At 40.2% G+C, this 25265-nt stretch overlaps 2 protein-coding genes across 6 annotated transcripts in view; one reads left to right on the plus strand and one right to left on the minus strand.

The window, feature by feature from the left end:
* MYLK3 (myosin light chain kinase 3) overlaps positions 1-18593 on the plus strand; it is a 46779-nt gene extending 28186 nt beyond the window's left edge. For 4 of the 5 annotated variants that reach the window (XM_072043909.1, XM_072043910.1, XM_005024145.6 and 1 more), the window contains 12 exons: positions 2096-2186; positions 3179-3617; positions 6263-6825; positions 7978-8083; positions 9463-9556; positions 9882-9991; positions 11184-11325; positions 11788-11858; positions 12651-12779; positions 13857-14009; positions 15423-15555; positions 16886-18593. In XM_072043909.1, the coding sequence (XP_071900010.1) occupies positions 2096-2186; positions 3179-3617; positions 6263-6825; positions 7978-8083; positions 9463-9556; positions 9882-9991; positions 11184-11325; positions 11788-11858; positions 12651-12779; positions 13857-14009; positions 15423-15555; positions 16886-16957 (2103 nt within the window). In that variant the 3' untranslated portion in view covers positions 16958-18593. Of the gene's footprint in view, positions 1-841; positions 997-2095; positions 2187-3178; positions 3618-6262; positions 6826-7977; positions 8084-9462; positions 9557-9881; positions 9992-11183; positions 11326-11787; positions 11859-12650; positions 12780-13856; positions 14010-15422; positions 15556-16885 lie in introns of those variants that run through there. The other variant, XM_005024146.6, reaches the window with a different exon arrangement.
* A 1378-nt stretch (positions 18594-19971) lies between these two features.
* On the minus strand, positions 19972-25236 carry ORC6 (origin recognition complex subunit 6). Its single transcript, XM_027467001.3, has 7 exons — positions 25079-25236; positions 24872-25001; positions 24361-24524; positions 23211-23300; positions 21973-22085; positions 20938-21012; positions 19972-20564 (listed from the first exon to the last, which is right to left on the minus strand). Exons 1-7 carry the CDS (start codon positions 25141-25143, stop codon positions 20392-20394), a joined length of 810 nt encoding a protein of 269 aa, XP_027322802.3. The 5' UTR covers positions 25144-25236; the 3' UTR covers positions 19972-20391.
* Positions 25237-25265: the final 29 nt, after the last annotated feature.

A 25265-nucleotide genomic window follows, 5' to 3' on the forward strand; every position in this document is an offset into this window, starting at 1 on the left:
CTGAGGAGGTCAGAACTTGATCCAAGCTTCGTGGGTAGGGGGACTGAGACTGAGAGGTGAAATGGCCTTCGCTCTCAGTGACCTGATGGACCAGGAGGGGGTGGCGGCCTGTGTCCCAGGCTCTAACCACTGCCTCGCTTGTAGAACAGGCTGTGGATTGGGCAAGCAGACTTGCAGGGCTAACTCCTCCTTTGCTAAATGACCATCGTTATTCTCCTTCTTTGCTTCTGTTTTTTTTCTTTTTTTTTTTTTTTTTTTTCTTCTGAACACTTTTTGAAATTGGAGCATAAGATTAGTTATAAGACCTTAAGATATATTTGTACTTTGATCACAGGCTGCTGAGTAGTCTATGATATTTGACCTAGGTTTCAATTAGAGAGGTAGCGTACATACGTGACCTAGCGGGGGTAATGTGGAGCAAAGCGTGGGTGAATTTGGAAATACATGAGCTTGTGCTGAGTTACGTGCTAACTTTGGTGGTCCCGTTTTTTCAGCCTGTTTTGTGGCGTGTCCAAAATGTTCAGTTGCACTGGGGTTGCACTCAAAAATAGTTTATTTGCTTGTTGCTGTTCTCCAACCTTTGCTGTTTTGTAGCAGCATGCAGCTTATCGCAGAGCTGGCTTTGCACAAGGTTACTAAGTATGGGGATGGGAGTGGAGAGGTTATGTTTTCATTTTTGGGTGAAGCTGTTTGCTGATAGTATGACAGCATTCCAGGGATGCCATAGGAGTGTTTATGGAAGACATTTTCTGGGTTGGAGTCAAATTAATAAAAGACTGTGAACTGAGCTTTGTAGGATCCAAGCCACTTTTTTAATTAAAAAAAAAAAAAAAAGAAAAAGGATAGGGAAAAAAAAAAAAAAGGGAAAACCAGCAGTAACAACAAAACGTCATTATATTGTTGCTTATCCAAGGCTTTCTTTGCACATAGGATTTTGCAAGAATAATGTTACCCCTGGTCATTGTTGCAGGTTTGCTTAGAGCTGTAATAAAAATGGTAATGGTATTTTACTATTTTGGGGTATTTTGTTGTGTTTTTTTAATTTAATTTTATTTTTTTTGTTGGGGGGGGGAAGGGATGGAAGAGTGTTCTGTTGTGGAATCTATAAGGTTGGAGCATGAAAAGCTTAATCCATAACTGTTTTTACTAACAAGTGAAGGGTCCGATTTGCAGTAGACTTCTAATCAATTATCTGCAGAAAAAAATGAGGCATTGTTTATTTCCTTATATAAATGAAGATAAGAGGCTGCTCATTACTAGATTTTAATTATATGTCAGCCAAGAAATAGAAATATGCCTTTTATTAATAGCCTTTTTAGAAATAGCCTTCTTAGAATTAGCCTTTTTAGAAATACGCCTTTTCTTATTTTTGTAATGTTTTTTGCTAAATATTTGTTATTTATTTTTAATTATATTATGAATGTATTGCTGTTTGAAGTGTTTAGTGATGCTGTTAAAATAAAATAACTCTCCTCTGTACTGTGTTAATTATAGGATTAAATTTGCTTAAAATAAATCTGTGCTGCTAAAATAAAATAAGATTGCTTTTAATCATAACAGAGGTGACATATAATGTCAAGTACGTATACAAGAGTTGCAATAAAGCCAAGGGTTCTTTGTCTATATTCTATATCACCTCTATTGTAGTTCAAATCATGAATCTTTAGATGTTTTGAGACAAATATATTACTGTATCTATAAAGATACTGCTTGTGTTTCAGTCACCAGTCAACAAGTGACACAAATACAATGCAATTTCCACTTCTGATACTTCTTATGTTTCATATATTCTGTTTTTTTTTAATCAGTGTGAATACAGATTACATGAGGTAAAATCTCTTACAGTTAAAATTTTGGAAAGCAGAGATCTAATGTATTATTCTGTGTCATCATGTTTTAGAAGTATTGCCTTTTTGCAAAAGCAGGGAGAGACTCAATAAAGTGGAAAGGAAATACAATAGTACCTAAACATTCAGAAGGTCAGAGGTGTCAGTGTCCATTTTACAGGGTCTCAGTACCTACAGAGTTAGAGGAACCTAGTGGGAAATAAGCACTCTTGACTATAACTGTTATTTTTGTGTTCCGCTGTTTTTAGGCCAAAGATAAGCCTGAAGAGAGTGGTGCAAAACCTAAGCATGGGCTTAGTAACAGAGGAACCCAAACTGAAAGCAAAAAGCCTTTGGAAGGTATGTGGCACTCTGGGCACGCTACTGTCTTTGACTCTAGAATGTGCAGCAGACAAACTGAAAACTAATAGCCTGCTGTTTCCCACTACCTGAATTACTCAAATGTGACTGAGTAACTTCATCCACCAGTATTGGGATTACATTTTATGTAAGAACATCTGTCCCCCAGATCGAACCCCACAAAAACCTAAAACAAAAAGCAGCATCTTTGCTTGGCTACAGTTTCTTTGTTTTCATGTAACAGTGATCTGATTTAAGAGAGCAGTACTTGTGAGATACCATGAAGGTGGTGGCAATATCGCACAGCAAACCTAAACCATACAACTGGCCCAACCCTCTCCCTCTCTGAAACAGGGACATGTTGACATTGGGAGTATCTTTTTTAATCAGCAAGTTTCATTGCCATGTCAGGGCTAGACTCCTAAATAGGATGTAGCTGTCTGGGTGTTGCCGTGTTGCATCCATTGCCTGTGAGTTGCAACAGGGTGAACGTGATGTTGAGCAGACCCTGTCATTGCTGTTGTCTTCACAAAATGTCAGTGAATCCTTTAAATAATGGACAGTCCCTTTTTAGCTTCAGCATTTAGGAAGTAACAAAAATAAAGCAGACAGCTGATCACAATTTTGAGTCCAAGGCTACACAAGTTTGTGAACTGATCTCGATAGCCAGTGACCTGTGCATGCTGAGCCATGAAAGAAGTTCCCGGAGAAATTTCCATTATTAATATGCACAATCATTGTCATGGGAAAGCATGGAAGAACCTTCTTTCCCTTTTGTGGAAAAGCAGTTAAGATGCTGATTAAGCCATGAGATTTAATAATGGCTGTTTCCAGCCTGTTGGTGTAAGGATTTTTAAACCTTTCAGTGGGTGCTTTCTTGCTACTTGTTCAGATGTTCATAGGTTGTTTTGAATGGTTGGGTTACTTTGCTCCTTTTCTTTTTGCTGTCACTTTTGTCAAGGATAGCTTATTAATGGCATGTTTTTATTCAGAGACTAAAAGCGTGAAAAAGCTAAATCTAAACAAAGAAGCATGTGAGAAGGTGAATGCTTCCAGTGTTGTAGCCAACAAATCTGACTCGAAATCCCAAGCTAAAGAGAGGACAGCACAGCAGCAAGCAGTAGAAGGTGCTGGCAAGAAACAGAGCTCTAAGAGCTGTCAACAGCAAAAGGACGTTGGTGTCAAAGCCTTGAATCAACACAATGGTCTTCCCTTTGTAAATCAAGATCACGTAGGCAACCAAAATGTTCCTGTTAAAGCACACGATACGGATGGAGCCCCACGCCTAGATGAGTGCTCCAGGCAGCCTGTTCATCAGAAACTTGGAGAGAATGAAAACAAACCTCCATTGCCAAGTGCGGCATCCCGGGAAGCTGTGCCCTCACCATCCCAGGCTATATCTGACACAGGGTGTGAGGTGACAAGTACCAGGTAATGGCCTCTTGGTAATTTTCTGTATGATCTGAAACCATTTCACGTGTTAGAAGGAAAAAAAAAAGTTATTAAAGGAGGTAGTTTCTGCTTAGGCATGATCGAGGGATAAAACAGCCATGCTGAAGAAAGGTGCAGTGAAACCTTACAAATGGTTAAAACAAAAAAACTCAAAGCACCAAGAACCCCCTGTAAATTTTCATGAAGCCAAGAAGTCAGAGGGCTAGACCTATAGGAGACCTTTGATATGATAGTGGCTACCGTGTATTAGAGATAGAAATGAGACTGCCTTTCTATAGCTCACATAGATGGACTTTCATAAATCATTCCTCTCAAAATCCTTTTTTTTTTCTCTAAACGTGAGGATGAAAGAAATATAAGATATTTACTTGTATATAACAAAACTGAAGAATTTGTTTCATTTCACATCCTTGGTGTTTTCAAGGATTTTTTTCATGCCTTGATTACTTAAAGGTATGACCAGATTGTTCATTTTTTTTCTTTTTATTCTTTATTGCCTAATCTTTTCCTCATATAAGTGCTTTGCAATATGACTTTTATAATCCTTTTCCTTTAAAATTATTTAATCAGGATTTAAGTCCATTAAAAACAAACAAAACCCAAACTCCAATAGATGCCAATTCTATGACAACCTTTAGGTGCCATGCCTTCCCTGTTGGGGTTCACAAATATGTGTATGGATGGCTGGTATATACAGTCACACCTAAGTATAAATGTACATTACTGTGTGTGTGCAATTACTCTGTTCCTTCTGTATACAAATTGATACCTGAAGCCCAGACAAGAATGTGATATTACTTTTGTATGTGCATACTTGAATTTGGAAACTTTGAATTTTATCAGTACTTGGAAATATGGGGCAGACGTCTAAATTTCATCTAAATTTTCCTGTGCACTGGGTAGGTGTCTACTGGGCTTACAGGACTCCTTTAAAAAAAAAAAAAAAAGAAGAGAGAGAGGGAGAGAGAAAAGAAAGAGAGAGTTGTCCTATCTCAGCACCTAAGGCTTCACAAGAGAAAAGATGTTGCAAAGACTGGCTCATAGGGTTTATTTCTCCTAAGCTAAGCGTAAGGACATGGTAGAAGAAAGCAGTAGAAGCTTTCAGCACCACTGCCTCATGCCAACATTCAGGAGCAAATTTGTGTACAGGTTATAGACACTGTTATCTCCAAATTGGTTGGTGTAATAGCACTATGAATCGAGGGACCTCCCTGTATTTTGCCTGTGGGTTATAGTCTTTGGCTTGTGAGTTGCAGGCACCTTGCTTCTAGCAAGCTGGCGTGGGTCTGTGCTGCCTCAGAGGCTCCCACCTTGAGGTTGGCTCAAGGTGTTTGTGAAGCAGCTGACGAACAGTTGTGCAGCCCCTTAGAAGTTTGGTTTGGGGGGTTTGGAGGCCAACAGTTAACGAGAAGGCAGAACCTAGAGTAAATCCCAGAGGAAGGCAGCCCTCCTGAACAAGGTAGCTATTATGCTTGTGAGTTCGGTAAATGAGTCTCTAAAAATGAATGCTACTTTTAATGAAGTCTGTAAGCCCACACAGAAGTGTCAAAAGAACATTGTGTTCTCCTGTTTGGAGAAATGCCCAAGAGTCCTGTCAAGTTCAGGCTTGTCTAGATAGCAGTGGAAGTGTTTGCTCAGAGCAGTGTTCAGCTGCTCCAGTAGCTCACTCCTGGTGCCGTTTAGATCCATAGCACAATGCGTAGGGTGTTAAAGGTGCTAAACATGAGAGACTTCGGACTCTTATTAAGCAGAAGTGGAAACAATTTTATTTTACATATTTTGTGATGAGGTAGCTTCACGGGAACAGGCAGTAACTTCTGGGAAATGGGATGCATTTTCCCCTAGACTTCAGAAATTTTCTTTCATTTCAGTTATATGAAATCTACTTGAAGACTTCACAGGCTTCAGTTCAGCCTCGCTGAAATCAGACTGTTACTGACAGCTGAACCAGTAACAGCCGACTCAAATTACAATACAAGTGTATTTGGACTGTAGGTGTATAGAGGTTTGGTTTTAAACCATATTCTTTTTAGGCAACAAGAGAGAGGGGGAAAATGTTTAAACTTTTCTCGTAGCTGAAACACCAAGGAGGATAGCATTAATGGAGTGAGAGTTATGAAAGTTGTGTTTTTGACACTTGGCTGTGGGAAGAATGCTATCCCATAAGACAAACACACATTTGAGTTCGCAAGTCAGCAAGCTGCAAGACGACTAGAATGGGTGTGAACATTCAGATATGTAAAGCTGTATGAACAGTCAGACACTGAAGTACTTGGCCTGTAGTTGGTGAAGACAGTCACTACCACCTTTCTGCCCACGAGCAGTAGTTTATTAGACCGACTGTAATAGCTGCAAAAAGTGGAAGAGCTTTCAAATGTTGGGGATAATACTTTCCAGTCTGTGCGACATCTTGTGTTCAGAGAAGGCAGACATATACACAGACAAGGATGCAGAAGAAGCATCAGCACAGTTTTTGGTGCTTTCTAGTGTTGTATTTTTTAAGAGGATTGATATGGTTAGGTTTCTTTAATACTGTAGAAATCTGCATTTTAATTTTCTTCCCACACAAATTTACAACAGCAAAGCTAGTCATCTGCATGAAATGTCAACTGTTTGCTCTGCAGGATATCCATCAATGTCCATGTGGCTGAAATGAAAGAAAAGATCGAGACCAAGGAAGAAATCTCAAATGATCACAGACACAGATGTCCCAAAGTAAAATCCCCATCCTCCACATCAGCAGAAGTACATGAACAGCTGCCTGGTAAATTAAAACTTAAACAGAGTCCTAAGAACATCAGCACTGAACCAAATCAAGAAGTGAAAGGGGACAGTAAGCAAAATGAACATGCATCAAAAACAGGCAAGCAACAGCTGTTACTGAACAAGTCCAAACCAGGTAAAAACACTGAAGACAAGTCAGAACTAAAATGTAAGCCTAAAACCTCACAAAATACCTCTGCAACAGAGCTAAAGAAAGATCTGGGGGTAGAAGTGAAAATCCATCAAGAAACAACAAAAGCAGAAGATTCCTTGACAGTTACTGCCTCTGAGAAGAGAGAATCTGAGTCTGCATCTTCAGGAGGAAGTGAAAATGATGTAGGCCAATGTGCAGGAATGGTACTGCAGAACACTACGTCATTGGAAGCTAGCAAAGAGCCTTCCACACAGGATGAAGTGGTCATTGGTAGGTTGCTTGTACTTACTTTCGGAAACTTTTATACTTTTATACGGTTACTCGTGTATTATAGATAAAATAATAGCTGGAGTGGTACTTGCTCTACCACCTGTGTCTTACAGTTCAAGAGCACTTACCAAAACACTATAGATACCTTTGATGATGAAAAGAAGATCAAATATAATTTTTTTTAAAACTTCCAGATAATTTTGTAAGGTGACATCTTTTGTTAATGCATAAAGTAAAATGTTAATACTCAAAGTGTCCTGGGATTTTACTGTGTTAAAAAAGCAGGATTGAGAGTCAGGAGGTGGAATCCCATCCTCAGTTACAGGCCTTTATTTCTCATCTGTAAAAGACTGTTAGCAGTAAAAGCTCTTTACTTGAAGCAATAGAGAGGTTTTGGATGTTTTCAGTACCTCCCTTGTGGCTCTCTACAAACGCAAATGTATATATTTTTGTAATCCTATTTTATTTACTTTTTTGATAAAAAGCCAAGTACTTGAGTTTGCATACTCAACTGATTCTCATTTAAAATGAAGAAATAATTCCATTGTTTCTGGATATTTTACTTGCATTCCACTCTAAAAATAGTAAAAGAATGTCATGTTTAATGTTATCCAGAAACTGCAGTGCTTATTCAAATTCCAGCAGAAGAAAAAGTGATGACATGGTAGATGAACAAGAGCAAAGAGAAAAGATGAGAGAGTAGTTCAGTACAGGTAGTCCTGTACTGAAGTGCTTTATACTAAAGTTCTGTTTTGAGCATTTTCATGAGCAGCTTACCAGCAGCAGTCTGTGGTTGGCTTGTCTAGGCCCTTGGTATTTTTCCATTAGAGCCCTACTGCCACAGAAAAGCTGAGTGCTGCAGCAGGGGAAGAGCTGCATTTGTGTTTTGCATTCCCAGCCCTGCCTCAGCAATTCACCTCTGAGAAACTGGGCTTGCCCCTTCAGGAATAGTGATGCTGAAAGCGAGGGGATGTATGATTTGTGGAGCTGTAGGTACCAGGACCACAAAAGACAATTGAGACTTCTCCTTTTACTGACCAACACAACACGGTGGCATGCATGTCTTGTGGACTGAAAACACTGGTCCAAGGAAGCTGAAGTTGCAGTCTTATGTGGCAAAATGTCTCGATAACCTGGTTTCCTCCTCTTTAGATGACAGCCCTTCTCCCCCGGCTCCTTTTGAACATCGAATAGTGAGTGTCAAGCAAACAGAAGTGACAACGTGCTACTCAGTGTGTCGTCATGAAGTACTTGGGGGGTAAGTCTCTGTGTCCCTAAAGCTGTACTGCAGGTGGTGGCGAAGTCACAAGGAAATGCAGTTAGATCACGGACTAGAGAGATCATTTGCAGGTGGCTCCAATGTGCAGCAGTGTGGGAGTGGCAGATACCAGCTCACTTCTTTACTCCGTGGGTTTGAGTTGAGCAAAAGGTGTCTAGCTGTTTTTGGTATGTCTTATGAATACCTTCTCTTCTATTTTGATATAGTCACGTTCTGTAACATTCTCGGTGCCTTAAGCCTTGTAGAAGAAGTTGGTTGGAACTGAAAGTACAGCAAGAAAAGAGTAGATTTTATCTAGGATAGTGAAGCAAAGAAAAAGAATGCAAAGGGGATGTCAGATCTTTCTATGCCTCTGTTCATCCTCATGGCTTTTTTTGGGCTATGATAGTTTCCCTTGTATCAACCTGCCTGTGGGTTGGAATATAATCTAAGGGCATTTCCAAGGTCTTTAGGTTACTGGTTTCTGCCCCAGTTCAATTTTCAGGCTCCTGACTGTGATCTTGGATGACTCTCTTTTGGATTTGTTGTAATGATCCTGGCCACAGCTGGAGATGTGAGAAAAACTTGTAACTCTCAGGCAGACAGATGCAAGGCATTTCAAGTCACTAAAGCCCATTAAGTCAGGCAGCTTCTAAAGATCTTTTTTTTTTTTTTTTTTTTTTTTTTTTCCCATGCTGAATATTTTGTGAAAGAAAACGAAGGGGAAAAATTACAATTATGTTGACCTTGCATTTAGTCTTCACTCATGGGAAATCTGCAGCTGTTTCAGCCTTTGTGCGGCTGTATACTTACTTATCTGACAAGAAGCTTTGATTAACAAGCTAATCCAAGTATGAATATGGCTCAAGTATAAGCCTGATGATGCAATAGCAGTGAAGATGATGTTTAGAAATCATCCCAAGGGACATTAATGTATCTGGGTGACACAGGGGAGAATTTACAACATGCAAGAAATGCAGCCTGTGGAGTGGCTACGGTTACGGGTGTTAGTCATTTTAAAAGTTATGAGATCAAGACAGAAATATCCTTGTTAATATACCCACTAACACATCACTGAAGGACAGCAAGTGGGTACAGTTACAGAACCGAAAAAGAATATCATCAGGTCACCATACCGCTATGAAACGTAGTAATACGAAGGGGGCATAATATTTTAATGTAAGCATTGAACAACTGGCTGGAAAGATAAAACTAATCCTTCATAAGCTGAGAGAAAGAGGAGATTCATGCTGCTGGCCACCTGATTCTGTTCACTTTGTACTGTGCTATTTTTAAATCAATGATAAGAATAGTTTTAAAAGTTTTTTTTGCAGTGAGCTGTGTTAAGCTGTATTCCAACTTTTGTTTCGTATCAACAGGGGGCGTTTTGGGCAAGTCCACAAGTGCACGGAAATAGCAACTGGTCTCAATCTGGCAGCCAAAATCATAAAAGTGAAAGGAGCAAAAGAAAAGGTAACCATGATCCTGTGAACCTAAGTGAGCATACCGTTGCTTGTTTTACATGAACGTATTGCAAACACCTTACCACTACCTTACTGAATCAGACCACAGAAGTCAACTTCTCATTGCATAGTGTCAAATATTGTAAAATCTGTCTTAGTAAGTAGTAGCTTGGGTTTGTTTGACTGCTTGTCATCTCCAGTGCTTGTGATTAAGCCGTTTGTTCACATGAGGCCTGTGGTATAGCTTCTGTAGGGTTTGAAATAATTGCATTTGAATATATTAGAAATTAAGGAGCATATTTGCTCATTTTTTGTTCATTTGTTCTTTTTTTCAGGAGGAAGTGAAAAATGAAATTAACATAATGAACCAATTAAATCACGTGAATCTGATCCAGCTTTATGATGCCTTTGAAGCCAAAAATAATATCACTTTGGTCATGGAATAGTAAGTTTAAATTATCTCTGAAAGTGTCAGTTTTTGGAGATTGCTTTTGTCACTAGAAGAAACTGAGAACGATAATTCTGAGGTGTGAAAAAGTCTAGAGTAGCTTCACAGCCTGTGAGAGTAGAAAATACTTATTTTCAAGGTAATTTCTTCAGGTAAAAATATATAAATATATTTGGCAACCTTGTAGTTTAAGCAAGTGCCAAGAAAGGTAGCTATCCAAGTGCACGAACCAAATTACAAGATAGTTAATGAACAGAACTTTACTGTGGTTCATTTTTCATTTTAGTTTAACTTACAGGCCCCTTAACATTGTACCTAGCTACGAAATTCTAAAGTGTTAAGGGTAAGTAAAACCTCAGAGAAAAAGTAAATGTGAGAGACCCAGACAAGAGGAGAAGTGAAGTGTTTCAAGTAGAAATAGAGTAGACATGGAGAAAGTAATTCCTTATATTCATGGTCTGCTGCTATTTGAATAATATGAAGCTTAATAAGCATGCCTTCCCATTTGCAGCTTAAAAAAAATAAATCTAAATCAAATATGGAATTCACAAAAGGGAGGTCTAATGATATATGCCTCCTGGCTTTTCTGTGTAGTTGCATATTGCTTTTCATTTATAAACAAACTGAATTACTACAGAACTAATTGTTAATGGTGTGAAGAAAAAAGGAAACAAAATGAAATAGCAAATATAAACATAGTACATTTAAAATGTGTATTTACAATTTTTAAAATAGAAAATTAGAATTGTTATGTTGCAGAACCTTGTTGGAGCTATGTTTAAATGTAATGTTCTCTTAATTTTTGTGCAGACTTAATTTCAATTGTCAGCTCCTGTAAAGCAGCTTTCAGTTTTAGAAGTTTCATTCATTACAATGCATAGGTTGACGAGTTTCTTTCTCTAGGCTTTCTCCAGTTCCCCATCTGGTCTCCAGGTTGTGTGGTCTTGAGTTTGTTTGATTCTCCCTGCACCCACCAAATATTATTCTAATTTGGAAGGTGCTGTAGATTAATACTTCATCTCACACTCAAAAATAATTTTCCTGAAGTCACTGAGAATACTGATACACTCTTACTGGATGGTAATGTTAGGTTCTGTGCTAAACTAGGACTTAAGTTTCCAATTTAGAAATAAGATGAGCTAATGAGAAATTTTAGCTTTTTTAACACTTCTCTGTGTCAAAATTTTAGTCTTGATGGTGGTGAATTGTTTGACCGGATCATAGATGAAAACTACCATCTAACAGAGTTGGATGCAATCTTATTTACCAAACAAATCTGTGAAGGAGTCCACTACTTGCACCAGCATTATATTCTCCATTTAGATCTGAAGGTCAGTAGTTCATACTCTTTACTCTTTAGTGTTGCTGAAGTTTGGACCTCTACAGTCTCTAATTGCAAGAAGAGAATTATTTAATTGACTTATTTCATTAAAAAACCAAAAACAAACAAAAAAAACCCCTTCCTTAATTGAGTAGTCACAGTGAATGAAGCTTTAGAGATTAATATTTTTTCAATGTTTATTTGGTAGCTTGCTTTTGAAGGCAAAACTTCTACTCTGTTTTCACAGAGGAACACAAAAGTTCACGGGAACAAAAGCTAAACTTCTTTATAGATCAAAAACCAAACCGTTCGTTAACTCAGTATGCCAGTCAAATCTCTTCTGTAATGGGAATAGAAGGAAAAGAATCATCCTAAAAATTATGACTGTCTCTGAGTTTTTTTTTTTTTACTCTTTTGCTGGATTTGTATGTCAGACATAAATGTGACTAAAAATACTCTTATCTTTTTGTAGCCTGAAAACATATTATGTGTAAATCGCACAGGAAACCAGATTAAAATTATTGATTTTGGATTAGCAAGGAGGTAAGAGTTAAATTACTTTTCTTTTCTTTTTTTTTTTTTTTTTCAATAAACATGCTTCTGGTAGTTCTTGTAATGTTTTTGTGTTTTGGGGCCCTGAAGTGATTCTGATATATGAATGAGTTCTCTAGTATGCTGCTGCAGTCATGAGTTTTCTGCTGTGTGCATTAATTATCTAATTACATTTTCAAATAATGTTTCTGTTGGATAAACCTATGCTGCTGTTCTAATTATCTCAAAATGATTCCCCATGTAGAGCTTTTACTCTAGGGACATCATGAAGGCGCTAGAGACTTCATGACTGCTGAGTTTTGTTGTGCAGGTTCTGGTTGTGGAAATTATCTTCTTCAGAGTCCCACCTCAGCAGTTATACTGTGCTCATATCTGTTATATAGACCTGAAGTACAGCTGGGCACATCCCACAAAACTAATGCTCTTCTAACCCATTTCAATGGAAGCTGGTCTATTTGTGTTGTGCTGGACAGTATCTGCTGGAAAGCATCCTGCGGAGCCTGGCAGAGAGTCTTCTATCACTTTCTGGGAGACGCCTCTGCAGGTTGTATTGCCCTTGGTCTTCCTTTTTGTTTTGCTCTGGCAAGGGGATAGCTGATGGTTTATTACACGTGTGGTCACAGCAAAATTCACCAATTTATCCTTTTAAGACCTTAATGCTGTCCTAGTTGTCTAAGTGAGTCTGGATGCTCTGTCCTTTTAGGTGTGCCTTGATGTTTACAAATGAGAGGTTTGTTTCCCCAGCCTGCTCTCAGCACTGACACATATCTCTTTCTGATAAAGGTACAAGCCTCGTGAAAAACTGAAGGTTAATTTTGGAACTCCAGAGTTCTTGGCTCCTGAAGTAGTGAACTATGACTTTGTTTCCTTCCCAACAGACATGTGGAGTGTAGGCGTCATCACATACATGTTGTAAGTAAGCATGTGAGGAATTGTGGCAGTGGCACCAAAGGCTCTGCAAGAACACACCAGTGGAGTGTATCTGCAAAGCAGGAATACAACAGCCATTTAATCCATTTGGATGTGACTCCGAATTCATTGTTAAAAACAAATAACCCCAAGCTACAGCCTTTTAATATGAAGATATAAGGTGGATACTAAGTCTCTAAACAACAAGTAACCCTTTTGATAAATACATAAATGTGTTTAGCAACTTATTTAGCAAGTTCAAGTGGGTCAGGTCATGATTACTCAGAGGAGTGGACCAAAGCATGTCTAAATTTCCATTTTGATTGCATTCTTGAGGATATTGATTAATTTTCACGTTTGCAGTCTGATTATTTTATTAGCTGGGATTTGATGTGCATCTGCACAGAGGGGTTAATGTCAGATGTTAGGCCACAGGTTGCATCACAAATGAAGGTAAGACATCTCTGATATCTGCATTATGGCTGCAGAGGGTTTGTCTGTCCAAAATCTGTGGCTTCTGACAAGCCGATTCTGCTTGAAAATTTCTCAGAATTTTGCACAGATGCTTTCTGTGAAAGATAAATTTCTGGTTTAATTTGTTAGACAAAAAGCAGCTGAATGAAGGAATAAATTATTGAAACAATAAATCAGGGCTTAGAAACTAATTGAAAACAGGATGCTATTGTTCAGAATTCAGTTTAATTCAGGCCAAACTGGGATATGCACCTTGGTTTAGGAAAGCTCTTGAGCCCTCCTAGCTTTTCTAGCTGAGAATGCACTGAAGTATGTACTTGAACCCCTGCTGAATTATTTTTCTAGGGGGATCCGTTAACAGTGCTCCCTGACTTAGCTGCTAGACAGTAACACTAATATGGTGATGCTTTTTTATTGCTCTGAACTATTGGCTCATCTTTAATAGGGACTGAGAACTTGAACACACCCCCCCCCCCCATAACTGAGAGCCCTTCCTCTTGATAAGCTAGCTACAATTATAAAGCAGAGGATTCGGGAGAGGAGAAACTCCTCTTGCATATAGATACTTACCTCCTATTCCACTTTTTTCTTTTCCTTTTTTTTAAGGCTTAGTGGCCTATCCCCATTCCTGGGAGAAACTGATGCAGAGACGATGAATTATGTAGTCAATTGCAGCTGGGACTTTGATGCAGAAGCATTTGAACAGCTATCAGAGGAAGCAAAAGACTTTATTTCCAGACTACTTGTGAAAGAGAAAAGGTACTTTTCCTTCTCTGATCGCCTAGTAACATGAAGTTCTTCCTAGCTGACTGTTTGAGTTAGTCAACAATGAGAACTTATTATGTGACGATTTTGTTTGCTCTACCTGTGCTTACTGGGCAGTTTCTCAGTGATTCAGAAGCCCCTGTTTAAAAGGAAGATGTCGATGTACCATAGCTGAGGAATGTTGCCTTTCACAGCAGCATCAATAGAGGCAGAACAAAGGAAATCTGGAAGGATTTGCTCTGTAGGAATCTGTCTTTAATATTCCTTCTCTGAGGAAAAGCTATTTCTTCTTCTTTTTTTAAAAAAAAATAAAAAAAAAATTCAATGCCACAGAGGATAAATGGAAGCTGCAGCTGTGAAAATGTGCGTAGTTCTCTTCAAAAGTGGTCTAAATGCATTTGGTAGATATTAGGGAGCATTTGGGACTTAACTCTGCATGTGGCTTCTTATTCTGGGCTCCAGTGAAATAAAAAATAATTGTATGTATGAAATGCCAAGGGAGTGAGGGTGATGTTGATGTCAGACTATGAGTACGGAGATGGATGGGGTTAGTGGGTAGAAAGTTTTTTTCTCTTGCTGAGTAGCGATACAAAACTAATCAAAACAGGAAACGATGCACACAATAAAGTAGATTGTGTGTATGAGGGGAATTCAAAGAAGTGCTTAGAATATTAGTATCTTCGAGGTCATTACCTAAATCAGACAAATCCGTTAGATTACTAATTACATTCTGAACAATTTTTTTCTCAACCTTTTCTGTCTCTCTTCCCCCTGCTGCTTTCCCTCCCCAAACCTTCCCAAATAACACACATTTCTCTATGACTGTATTTATCAAAGCTGTTGTATAGGTTTTCATGTTTGGGCCTGCTGATGAATGTCTGGGTATAATCTGTGCTTAGCTTGATCCTAGTTTAGGGTGAATAGACATTTGTGCTTTTTAAATATGAGGCACATAATAAGCCTGCATTATAGGGGTACATAGGTAACAGTAAAAATATTTTTTTTGTATGAAGTGATTCTTTCAGCGGTTCTTGATGCATATAACAAAATGGTACATAAACTGATGAACCTGTACAGCTGCTGCTTCAAAACATGCCCCTTGCCCCCCCCCCAAAAAAAAAAAAAAAAAAAAAGGAAAGAAAAAAAAAAAAGAAAAGCACAGCTGAATATTTAAGGACAGGACAATCAACCCACTGCAGACCCCCTAGCAGCTTTTCACACCACTCACTCCTTATGTTGGAGTGCAGGATGTTGTTAAGACCCTATGATCTGGGTTGAACAGCATTTCAAGAACATGCATTGGTTTATTTAAGGCAAAATTCATTGATCAGTAATATTGAGGAGTACAAGGCTCTGAGAATGGCAAGAGGGTGGCTATGTTTACATGTTAGATTTCCTTTCCTGAAGCTGCCGGATGAGTGCAACGCAGTGTTTGAAACACGAGTGGTTAAACAATCTGCCTGCCAAAGCCAAGAAGTCCAAGCTTCGCCTGAAGTCCCAGTTGTTGCTGCAGAGTTACATGGCTCAGAGAAAATGGAAGGTAACTAGATTAGCCTGGAAAATTTACGTCCAGAGGAAAAACAGCTCAACACAGGCAGGGACGTTATCTGCTTCTTTGGACCATGACTTACTTTTACTTGTAGGGTTTTTTCTTGTTAACATGAGTTTGGGAAGTCTCCTTCTAATTAGTATTTAAAGTTTTACATCTTATTTCTTTACAAGTGCAGAGGCTTCAAATGCTGTTTAGCTTACTCTGATTTTTTTTCTCATAATGGAGATATTTGTGCATTGACAACAGCTGCTTTGTGTTGTCACTATAGGGTAGGGGTACAATATAAGGCAGTTTTGTGCCTCCCACTGTAGAGAGTGGAAGAGAAAAAAGAGAGAAAAAAATAGGTTTAAACACATCCAGAGAACTTGTCAGGACCTTTCTGATAAGCCCATACTCTTTCAGAAGCAAATTTTGGTTAAAGAAATGATAGATGAGACTTTCTACTGGAATCTTTATTGGATAGTAAATAATTGCTCCTGAAAGGTGAATGTTGTAATCTTTTAAGAATAAGGAATGGAGGAAATGTGAGGACAACTCAGGTCCATTTCCTTCTCTCCTGTCACTGGAGAGCTGTAATTTCTTGTCAAGGAGTTAAACTTGAGCCTTCTGCTTTCTCCATTCTTGCACTCCAGCTGTTTTATCTCACACTTTTGCATTTGTGTTTTAAAAAGTACATCATCTAAAGACACAAGGACCCTCAGGTCCTTTTCTGCAAAGGTGCTTTTCAGCCAGTCAGCCCTTAGCATGTACTGGGGCATGGGGTTGTTCCTGTCCAGGTGCAGGACTCCACATTTCCCCTCACTGAACTCGATGTGGTTCCTGTCAGCCCATTCCTCCAGCCTGCTGAGGTCCTTCTGGGTGGCAGAATGACCCCCTGCTGAATCAGCCACTCCTCCCAGGTTTCTGTCACCTGCAAGGTTGCTGCGGGAATGCTCTGCCCCATCATCCAGATCATTAATGAAGATATTAAGCAGGATTGGACCCAGTATTGACCACTAGTAACGGGCCTCCAACTAACTTTGTTCCAGTGATGAGAACATTGGGCCTGCCTGTTTGGCCAGTTTTTTATCCACCTCAGATTTTCACCAAGAGTAGCATGTTTCAGCACTTTCAAGTAGGACTTTGCTTCAGCTGGTCACTGTATAACCAGTCCTTAAAATACAGAATACACAGCTGTTAGGCACAGTGATGCACACAAGGTGTGGGTGGCTAGAGGTAAATGGATTTTTTTTCTGCGCTGAAAGAAACTCCGTGTCGGCCATAGAAAGTCCTTTACTTCAGTTACACTCACACTTGGACTATTCTGTTTTGTTCACAGAAACATTTTTATGTGGTGGCTGCTGCTAACAGACTGAAGAGGTTTCAGAGTATGGCTGTCAAGCTTCCATAAGCTTGTAAGAAGCATCTAGCACTCATGAAGACGGACATGAAGCCATGGGAGAAGGACTCCGTATCTTCAGTAGTTTCTACCCTTTTCTTTTATAAAGTGAAGTTTTGCATCGGTCTTTCTCGAATATTGTGTGTTAGTGCTTAGGTTCCTGAAGTGCCTTGAGGCAGAGGCACTGAAATGACTTCTGAAACCAGAAAATGCCTTGGTTTGTTTTTACAAGTTTTTAGTTGTACATAGTGATGGAAGAATATGGCAGTTAGTAGGGCTGACTTCTTGCTGAAGGCTTTGATTCTGCAGAATATTGTTGGTCTGTTTATACCAGAAAACACCTGAGCAATTTTTTGGTTTCCCACACTAAGCATGGGGTCTCTAAAGGCTTTCTTCACAACTGCTGTACCTCATCAATTTCAGAGCACTGCCAGACACTTTTATTTTTTTTTTTGCTCAGGTGTCTATTACTTAGGGGAAAAAAAAAAAAAGATATTGGACACCCTTTTCTTCTATAAGTTTTCCAAAAAGATTATTTTTTTTCTAAAACATAAGGGTGATGATTCAGTACAACTACTCGAGAGTTTTTTTGATTCTTTTTGTTTCCTATTTTCCTTTAAAAAGAAGGTACTACCTGGTTAGCAAAGAAGACGTATCTGGTTTGAAGCAATTTAAGTCTATTTGTCCCTTACTGTTTTTTCTTATAGTCAATTGAGTTGAGGTCAATTGATTGAACTTTTACTTTGGGAGGGAGATAAGGGAAACTGCCACGAATAAAAGTTACCTAATGACTGTTGGTTTTGTGCAAAAAGACCTCATGTTGTCCAGAGATTTCCAGACCCTTGATTACACATTTAAAATTTGTGAGTGCTTTTCATTGGCTGTGACTTAAGTTTTAGTTTGAGGATTTTTTCTCCTTTGTGACAATTCTAATCAAGTTTATATGGAAAATGGATATGCTGTGATATGCAAAACACATCTTAATGCTGTTCAGTGGCAGAGAAATAGCATATTGCCTGACTTTGCCTTTGGCCCAGCTGGGAGGTTGAAGCCCTTTTTCTCCACTCCGCTCTCAAACATTAAACTTTCTTCACTGTACTTATTTGCAATGTTAAAACTTCCTGACGTATAAAGAGCTGGAGCCACTTAGGTCTTGCAGCTAGAAGTATAACTTTTTTTTTAATTAGACCTATGGTTTCCTTTATTCCTATCCTGGTTTCTGCCAAACTCAGTGTGAGCTGGACGAGCTCTTACTACTATTAGCTTCTGGTTTTTCTTAAAATTAGCTTTCCAGCAAAGGCATCAAGCTTCCATTAACTTTATGGACTTTTATATCTCTTGAATTAGCAACAGGGTTGGTTGCTAAGAAAAAAAGAGGATTTCAAGAATGGCTTACCCTTGTCATCTTTTCCACTCTAGTGCTTCTCACTTTTTACTCCTGTATTCTGGGCCTCTGCAGCACTTCCAGAATCAACACAGGGAAAAATGATTAAAATCAAATGAGGCAATCTTGACAATGTATCACCTTCTGTGAAGGCCCACTTTTGTTTATGTTTTTCTTCCACAGTGGTTCTGCATGATAGATGTGATTACATTCATTGGTCTGTATATTTCTGAACTAATACTAATAAATTACATTATAATGGAACAGGCCTAATCCTCTTCTTTGTTTTGAAAAATAAAAAGTCAGACCTGATAGCATCTTTGAATAGGTCTTAACTACAGAATGCTCATCCACTAGCTTGGGTTCTCTCCCATCCTGAAGACCCTCTGCCACATATTAGATGAGACTTAATAGATGTTTTCTTACAGCTCCTACTCAGGGGGGTTGATTAACTTAAGATTTTTCTCTGCCCATCAGGCATTTGTTTGGAGTCCATTCCCTGAAAAAGTTACTGGTTCACTTTGGGACTCTCGTCAGGAATGAATTTGGCTCTTGCTAATTAGAGTTGACCAGAAGTTATTTCCTTTCTTTAATGCTTCAATTGCATTGGGAGGCAAAGAAATGAAAGGTAAATGTTTAGTAAGTTTTGATTTTCTACTTAGTGTGCTCCTTCTTCTATTTTTGTAAGAGGGTGATAAATATAGATGTTCTCTGCTGTCTTCTATTTCCTCTCCATTTTCTACAAAGAGAGGCTGTACCTGGCCTGTGGAACTGCTACTGAGTTCTTAACAGAAAGAAATCCCTTTTGTACTGCAGAATGACGTAGTTGCAGAGTCTAGGAATACCATCTATGTGAAACATTCCATAATGCTGCAATGTGAAATTGTGCATTTTGCTTTGGGGTTTACAAAAAGCTAAAAGGACACGTGGTCTATAGGACACTGGAACAGTAATTACAAAAAAAAAGTCTCAATAAACTGAAAGCTAAAGCAGGAATTAACTATCTGTAACCCTGCTGCCAACATTGTCACGCAGGTAAGCAGGGAACATGCACTGTGGTGAGGTTTTGGCAAGCCATTAAAATACTGTTGAGAAGTTCATGTAAGGACAGTGTTTCAAATCTTTATGTTCAGACAGAAGTTACTTTCCTATGGGTTTTGAAATTAAGGTTTATGGAAGTTGATGTCTGTATGCACAACTCACATAGAAAACACAAGAGAGAGGCAGCAGGCTTGGTTTGACTTTAATTAAAGTTATACTAGCCCTGCACTGCTAGAAGTTGTGATTTTCCTTCACTATAGTATAATAGGTGGGATAAAAGTGTAGGACTGCAGAAGTTGTCTCCAAGAGCTATTGGGCAGAGTCCTCTCCTCTTCAGTTGAAGCTCATGGCCCTGAGATGCAAATTACCCACTGCCCTGGCTTTGAAATCCTTGTTCCCCGGATATCTTCCACAGCACTGTCCTCTGTCTCTTATTTTGCCCACCCTCTAAGGGTTTTACATGTGAAAAGCAATTGCCAAAAACCTTACAATATAGTAAAAAGCTTTTCTCTCTGGTATCTTTGTTTCTTGGAACAGCTGGGCACCCCCTTACATGCACAAGAGACTTTAGTCCCACACAGGTCATAAAAACTAAGTTCAATTCAGTGATAAAAATATTTATTTGGCAGTGAAAACAATTTATCCGACTTTAATTTGACTGTTTAACAAGGCACCATTAGTCCCCTCCCTCTCTTTTCACTGACCACTTCCATCCTGAGGCACAAGGTCATGTAACTTACAATTTATTCACATTTAGTATGGGATTGAAATGTTACCTGCTTCTTGCAGCAAGGAAAACAAAGCTATCTTACTACCTAATGTCACAACTGCTTAAATGCCAGCCTGGCAAGTCATCAAACATGCTTTTTACAAAAATCATCTGAATACCAACATCATTTAATAAAAAAAAACTAAATATTTAAAAAGTATTAAAAATATTAAAAATAATATTAGCTGACTACCAGCCAGCTGTCACTCATATGCTACTGGAATACTTGTTAGAACAGAGGGGGAATTAAAACTATGAGCAAGCAGCAGTGATATTACAAGGTGGCACAGAATCAGTACCCCGATTGGCCTGTTGTGCCTTAGCAGCATTTTCCAGAATTCTCTTTTTCCATTCTTCATAGTCTTGCTTTGTTTCAGTCTTTGGCTGTTTACATGGCACCTCATCATCATCATCATCTTCAGATCCTATGATAAAAAGAGCAAGTCCATGATGGGCCATCGGGGCAATATGGTGCTGGGAATAACCAGCAAGCATACAGAGATAAATCTATCGATGTACAAGGACTATCACTGCATTATCATCCTGGGGTTTGCTCCTCTGCCTGCCTCCCACAACAGTCACTACTCCTGTGGCTGAATGTAAGAGTTGTACTTAACTCCACAGTATAAATGCCATCATCCTGCTGTGTTCACTTAGTTCATTTGTTAGGCACTGGCTTGCAGAACTGTATAAGCTGCTGTCAACTGATTCTTATAGGATATTATAACTCAAGTATCAGTATGCAGTAACAAAGCCCAGAACTGCTCTGGTTTTAGTTCACAGCTAAACGCGACTTACCGTCTTCCTTCTCGCAGTGTTCTGGGTCGGTCTGCAGGCTTTCGGATGTCTCTGCAACCACGGGGACATCATCTTCTAAAAAAATAGAAAAAAATAGTGTCATTACCTCTGCTTTGTATTACAGATGCCAACAACATGCTGGAGACTGTATACAGATGCACATTCTTCCCTAATCTGGTACAGGAACTACCAGCTGCCCTTAGCTGCTTGTCTGGGGGAAGGGGATAACTTCACCATGGGCAGCTCCATGCCTAGGTAGAGAGTAGTAGCTTTTGGCCTGGGTTCAGGCAGTTACACTCCAGAAAACATCATGTATGAAATATGAAGACAAGTGACGTAGGGGTACTGGCAGTAGTAGTGTGGGGATGAAAGTCTGGGAAAGGAAAAAAGGAGATAAGTAGGAAGGAGCAGAAATACAAGGATGGGAAGTCACGTATCGTGTTTCAATCTTCCTCCACAAAAAGGAGGGAAGAGAGCTTCAAGTTCAACAACAGGTAAGAAAGACTCTCCTCATGCCTGCCTGCGGCATGTGGAGGCCTGGTGTCAGGTAATGGCTGAATTACCACCAGAAGATCAAGGCTTAGATGTGTGTTAACACTGCAGTGGAGGAAGGGAAAACACAGAAGTGTCAGTCAAAGCAACAGAGGTAGCAAAATGTTTATGGTAATTTCCATGTTTTGTTGCTATGTTAACAAGATGCAGAAAGCAGGCAAGGAGAATCCAAGATACGGGAGAAGCAGAGAGTAAATTACTGCAGCACAGACTTTACGGAGCAGCAAGCATTTGAGTAGAGAGGAAAACAGGTATTTTTGGCCTTGCCACATTGTAAGCTGTTGTGACTTCCCCAGAAGCAAGTCAGTCCCAGACTGTGACTGGGAACTGGACTGCAGGCAACATACTGGAACAGTGGGCTGGTTTTACTAGAATGGAACAGCTGAAAGTGATCAGAATGAAATAACCAGTGGAAAAGGAGAGAGGCATTGTGAGGCCAGGTGATGGGTATGCTGTATTACAACGGTAAGGCCAAAAACTTACTGCTGAGCTGCTGGCTTATCTTCTCCATCTGATTGCACAGCCGATCAAATATTGCTTTTTTCACCCCAGATGTAGCCAAGATTTTAGTTTTGTCCACTTTTAGCTTTAAGCACCTACAACAGAAAGTTGATTTAACCTTGTAGGAAACAAGACTTCAGCAACTATCACTCAGGTGAGGTGACGTTTACTGTACCAACTCTGTGAGAATGAAGAAAAGTGTGCCAGAGGTTTTGGTCCTTTCTAACCCTTTCCTCACTTAGAAAAAAAATAGCTTAAAAAAAAAAAAAAGGAGAAAAAAAGACCCCTACACTACCTGATCAAGACATGTCAGGAAGTGAAGCCCATGGTTAGTTCAAATTACAAGGGGAAACTACTAGAATAAGATACTATGCATGTTTTAAGGGAACAAGGGCAAAATCCTATTACTGTCAAGAGCTGAATGGGACCACTCAGAGAACATTTGTCAAGAGCTGTAAAACTATGTGGCACCTGAATTGCTTCCGAAGATTGTTAAAAAGGGAGGATATGTGTGCAAGCAAATTCTTACAAAGCATTGTTTGAGTCAAGCTCTCCTGATACCCGTCTTCCAAGCTGATACAGGCCTACAGCTAAGACAGATCCATCTCCTAGAGCCACGGGATGCGGTGGTGTAGGGCTCAAAGCTTCTCGTTCTTCTGAACAGCTGCTTCTTGGTGCTCAAATGTAAGCTAGTAAGCCATTCTTGCAACTCTAAGCAGTCTTCCACCAAAAGCCACGTACAACTTTTTGCTTTATGCCTAGCTCAAATCTAGTCTGACAAAGGAAAAAAGTTCTTGTGAAATCTAAAAACGTGACTATTGTTACACGGCTTACGCTGAAAAGGAGGGCAAAGTGCAAAACACTAACAGGAGTTCTTCAACTACTGCTATGGATAATATGTCCTAATGGAATTATCCACAGCATCCACCAGACACCAGGGAAGACATATTTCATTTGTTCTAGGACACAAATCTCAAGATTCTTTTCTGTGTATTTGATATGAATACTTTTGCTTCCTCCTGAAGGCAAATGCAGTGTAGCCTTGTTTGCTAGGCCTGTCTCCAGTTCCAGGAGTAAAGAAAGTAGGGCGTGCTAGGAAAGAGCCTTCTGACTGTTCAGGCATGCCAAAAAAAAATCAGCTACTTACACTGTAGGCATTATCTCTGTTGATGTCTCCCTAGGTATTTAAGCCCATAGAAGTTCCCTCAAGCTGTACTTACTTGCATGCAGTGAATAACGCAGCCGTTGTAAACAGTGGTTTTGAGAAATCAAGGTCCATTTGTTGTGCTTCGGGAAGGCTGGATTCGTACCTAAAAAGCAACAATAATTGTATAATGCGTTCTCCACAAATGAAGCTCTTGAGACTAATTTGTCACATGGCACTCAGCAGTTGAACAGGTCTCACATTGGATCACTTGGTCCTTTGTAACTTAGTCAAGCATATACAGCTGTTACTGGCTGAGCAGAGCAAAACAGGGAAAAGAAGGGAGTGGGGATCACCTCCTCTATTTGAATTGAAGGTATTTTGAATTAGGGGTCTGAATGACAGTGAAATCTGGTGTTCCCCACCTACACCTGCTTTTCTCTGTACATTACATGTAAAAATTGCATTAAGATACTTTACATAAATCCATTCTATTATATGGGGTAGAATTATAGTTTGATTCCTATAATACATATTTAAGCCTTCATCTGGCAGATGACTTCTAGCTGTTCAGCACTGTGAAGAATTTAATTTTTTACTGTCCACCTGTCCCCAGGCTATTTATTTTAGTTTGTAGTTAGCACCCAGAAGCATACACAGGTCTTTGTTCCCTGTCCTGCAACTCAGAATACTTTGAATCCCTGGCAGTTTTTAAACACACTAGCAGGGTAACAGCACTCCAGAGCTCTTCAGTGATTGCTCTTGTTAAAGTAGATGCTACAGAGAGCAAAGCTTTAGTTAAATCTGTTGAATCACTGTTGAAGCGTTCTACCTGATGTTTTTACATGTAGAATAATGTGCGTTTTTAAGAGATTTGCTTCTCCAGAAAGGAGGATTTGTTTCTACTGAGCATTACGTCTGAACTCTGACATGATCATGTAGAAGCATGATTCTGTGGATAATTACAATGACTAAATGTCCTATCTTTTTTATATTACTCTGAGTTAAAGAACTGGGACTCAGACAATGACTTACTAAGATTCACAAGCTAACACGTTTTTAAAAGTGGCCTAGATAATTGGCTGGATTGTCAGTGCTAAGAACTTACACACTGGAGTCCAGTCGGTGGGAGATACCTGACCCTTGCAAACAACAAGCTCTCTACACATTTAACAAACAAAGACTCTTACTAGTGATTACTGGTGCGATCTTGAGAGCTTCCTCACCTCTGCAGTATTTTTGAAGCGGTATTTACTGCCTCCGTGCAGCAGAACTGCACCGCCAGGTCTCGTATTCCCAGTCTCGGGTTCACCTCTAGCAAACACTCCAAAGACTTGATGGAGTTCTGGTAGGTCGTCTTGGTCAAGCCGGAGAGTTTAATAAAGTAGCTCTTTCAGAGATAGAGACAAGCCCCGAGGATTAGCGGCAGACTGGCATCTCCCCCAGGCACCTGACACGGGTTAGTAACTGCGCGCTGCCCTGAGGTGAGGTTCAATCGCTGCATTGAACATCCCTGTGCGAGGAGAGCTGTAAGCGCTCACTGCACAGAGGCAGACACCCAACGAGAAGGCCACACCCGTGAAGGCCGCGTTATTTTCAGACATTTACACCCGGAGTTTGCCTTGTTTAATGCACGCCGACGCGGCTCTTTCACGCACACAAACCCCAGGCCAAACCAAAGGCCGCCGGGCTCGGGTCGGTGCCCGGTGCCCTCCCGCTGCCCCCCCCAGCCCGTACCTTGTCCAGCGGCCTCCCGGCGGCGCGGGCCGCCAGCTCCAGGCACATCACGGCGCTGCCCGTGGCCGTCGTCTGCGCCAGCAGCCCCGGGCACCGCACCTGGGACAGCCGCAGGAACTCCTCGGCCTTCCTGCAACACACGGGGAGCGCTCCGCAACGGAACGGGCTCGGCCCTGCCGCAGCCCCCGCCCGTGCCCGTGCCCTCACCTGACGACGCGGGGCTCCCCCAGGCCCGCCCTGGCCGCCAGCCGCCTCACGGCCCCGCGCTCCATGCCCCGCTCTCCCCGCGCCGCAGCCGCAGCCGCGCCTCATTGGCCGCTCCCCACGCCAATCACCTCCCCGCGAGCCAATGGGCTCGGAGCGGAGCGCTTCCGCGGGGCGAGCCAATGGCCGA

Source organism: Anas platyrhynchos, chromosome 12 (assembly GCF_047663525.1).
Source record: "Anas platyrhynchos isolate ZD024472 breed Pekin duck chromosome 12, IASCAAS_PekinDuck_T2T, whole genome shotgun sequence".
Classification (NCBI taxonomy): Eukaryota; Metazoa; Chordata; class Aves; order Anseriformes; family Anatidae; genus Anas; species Anas platyrhynchos.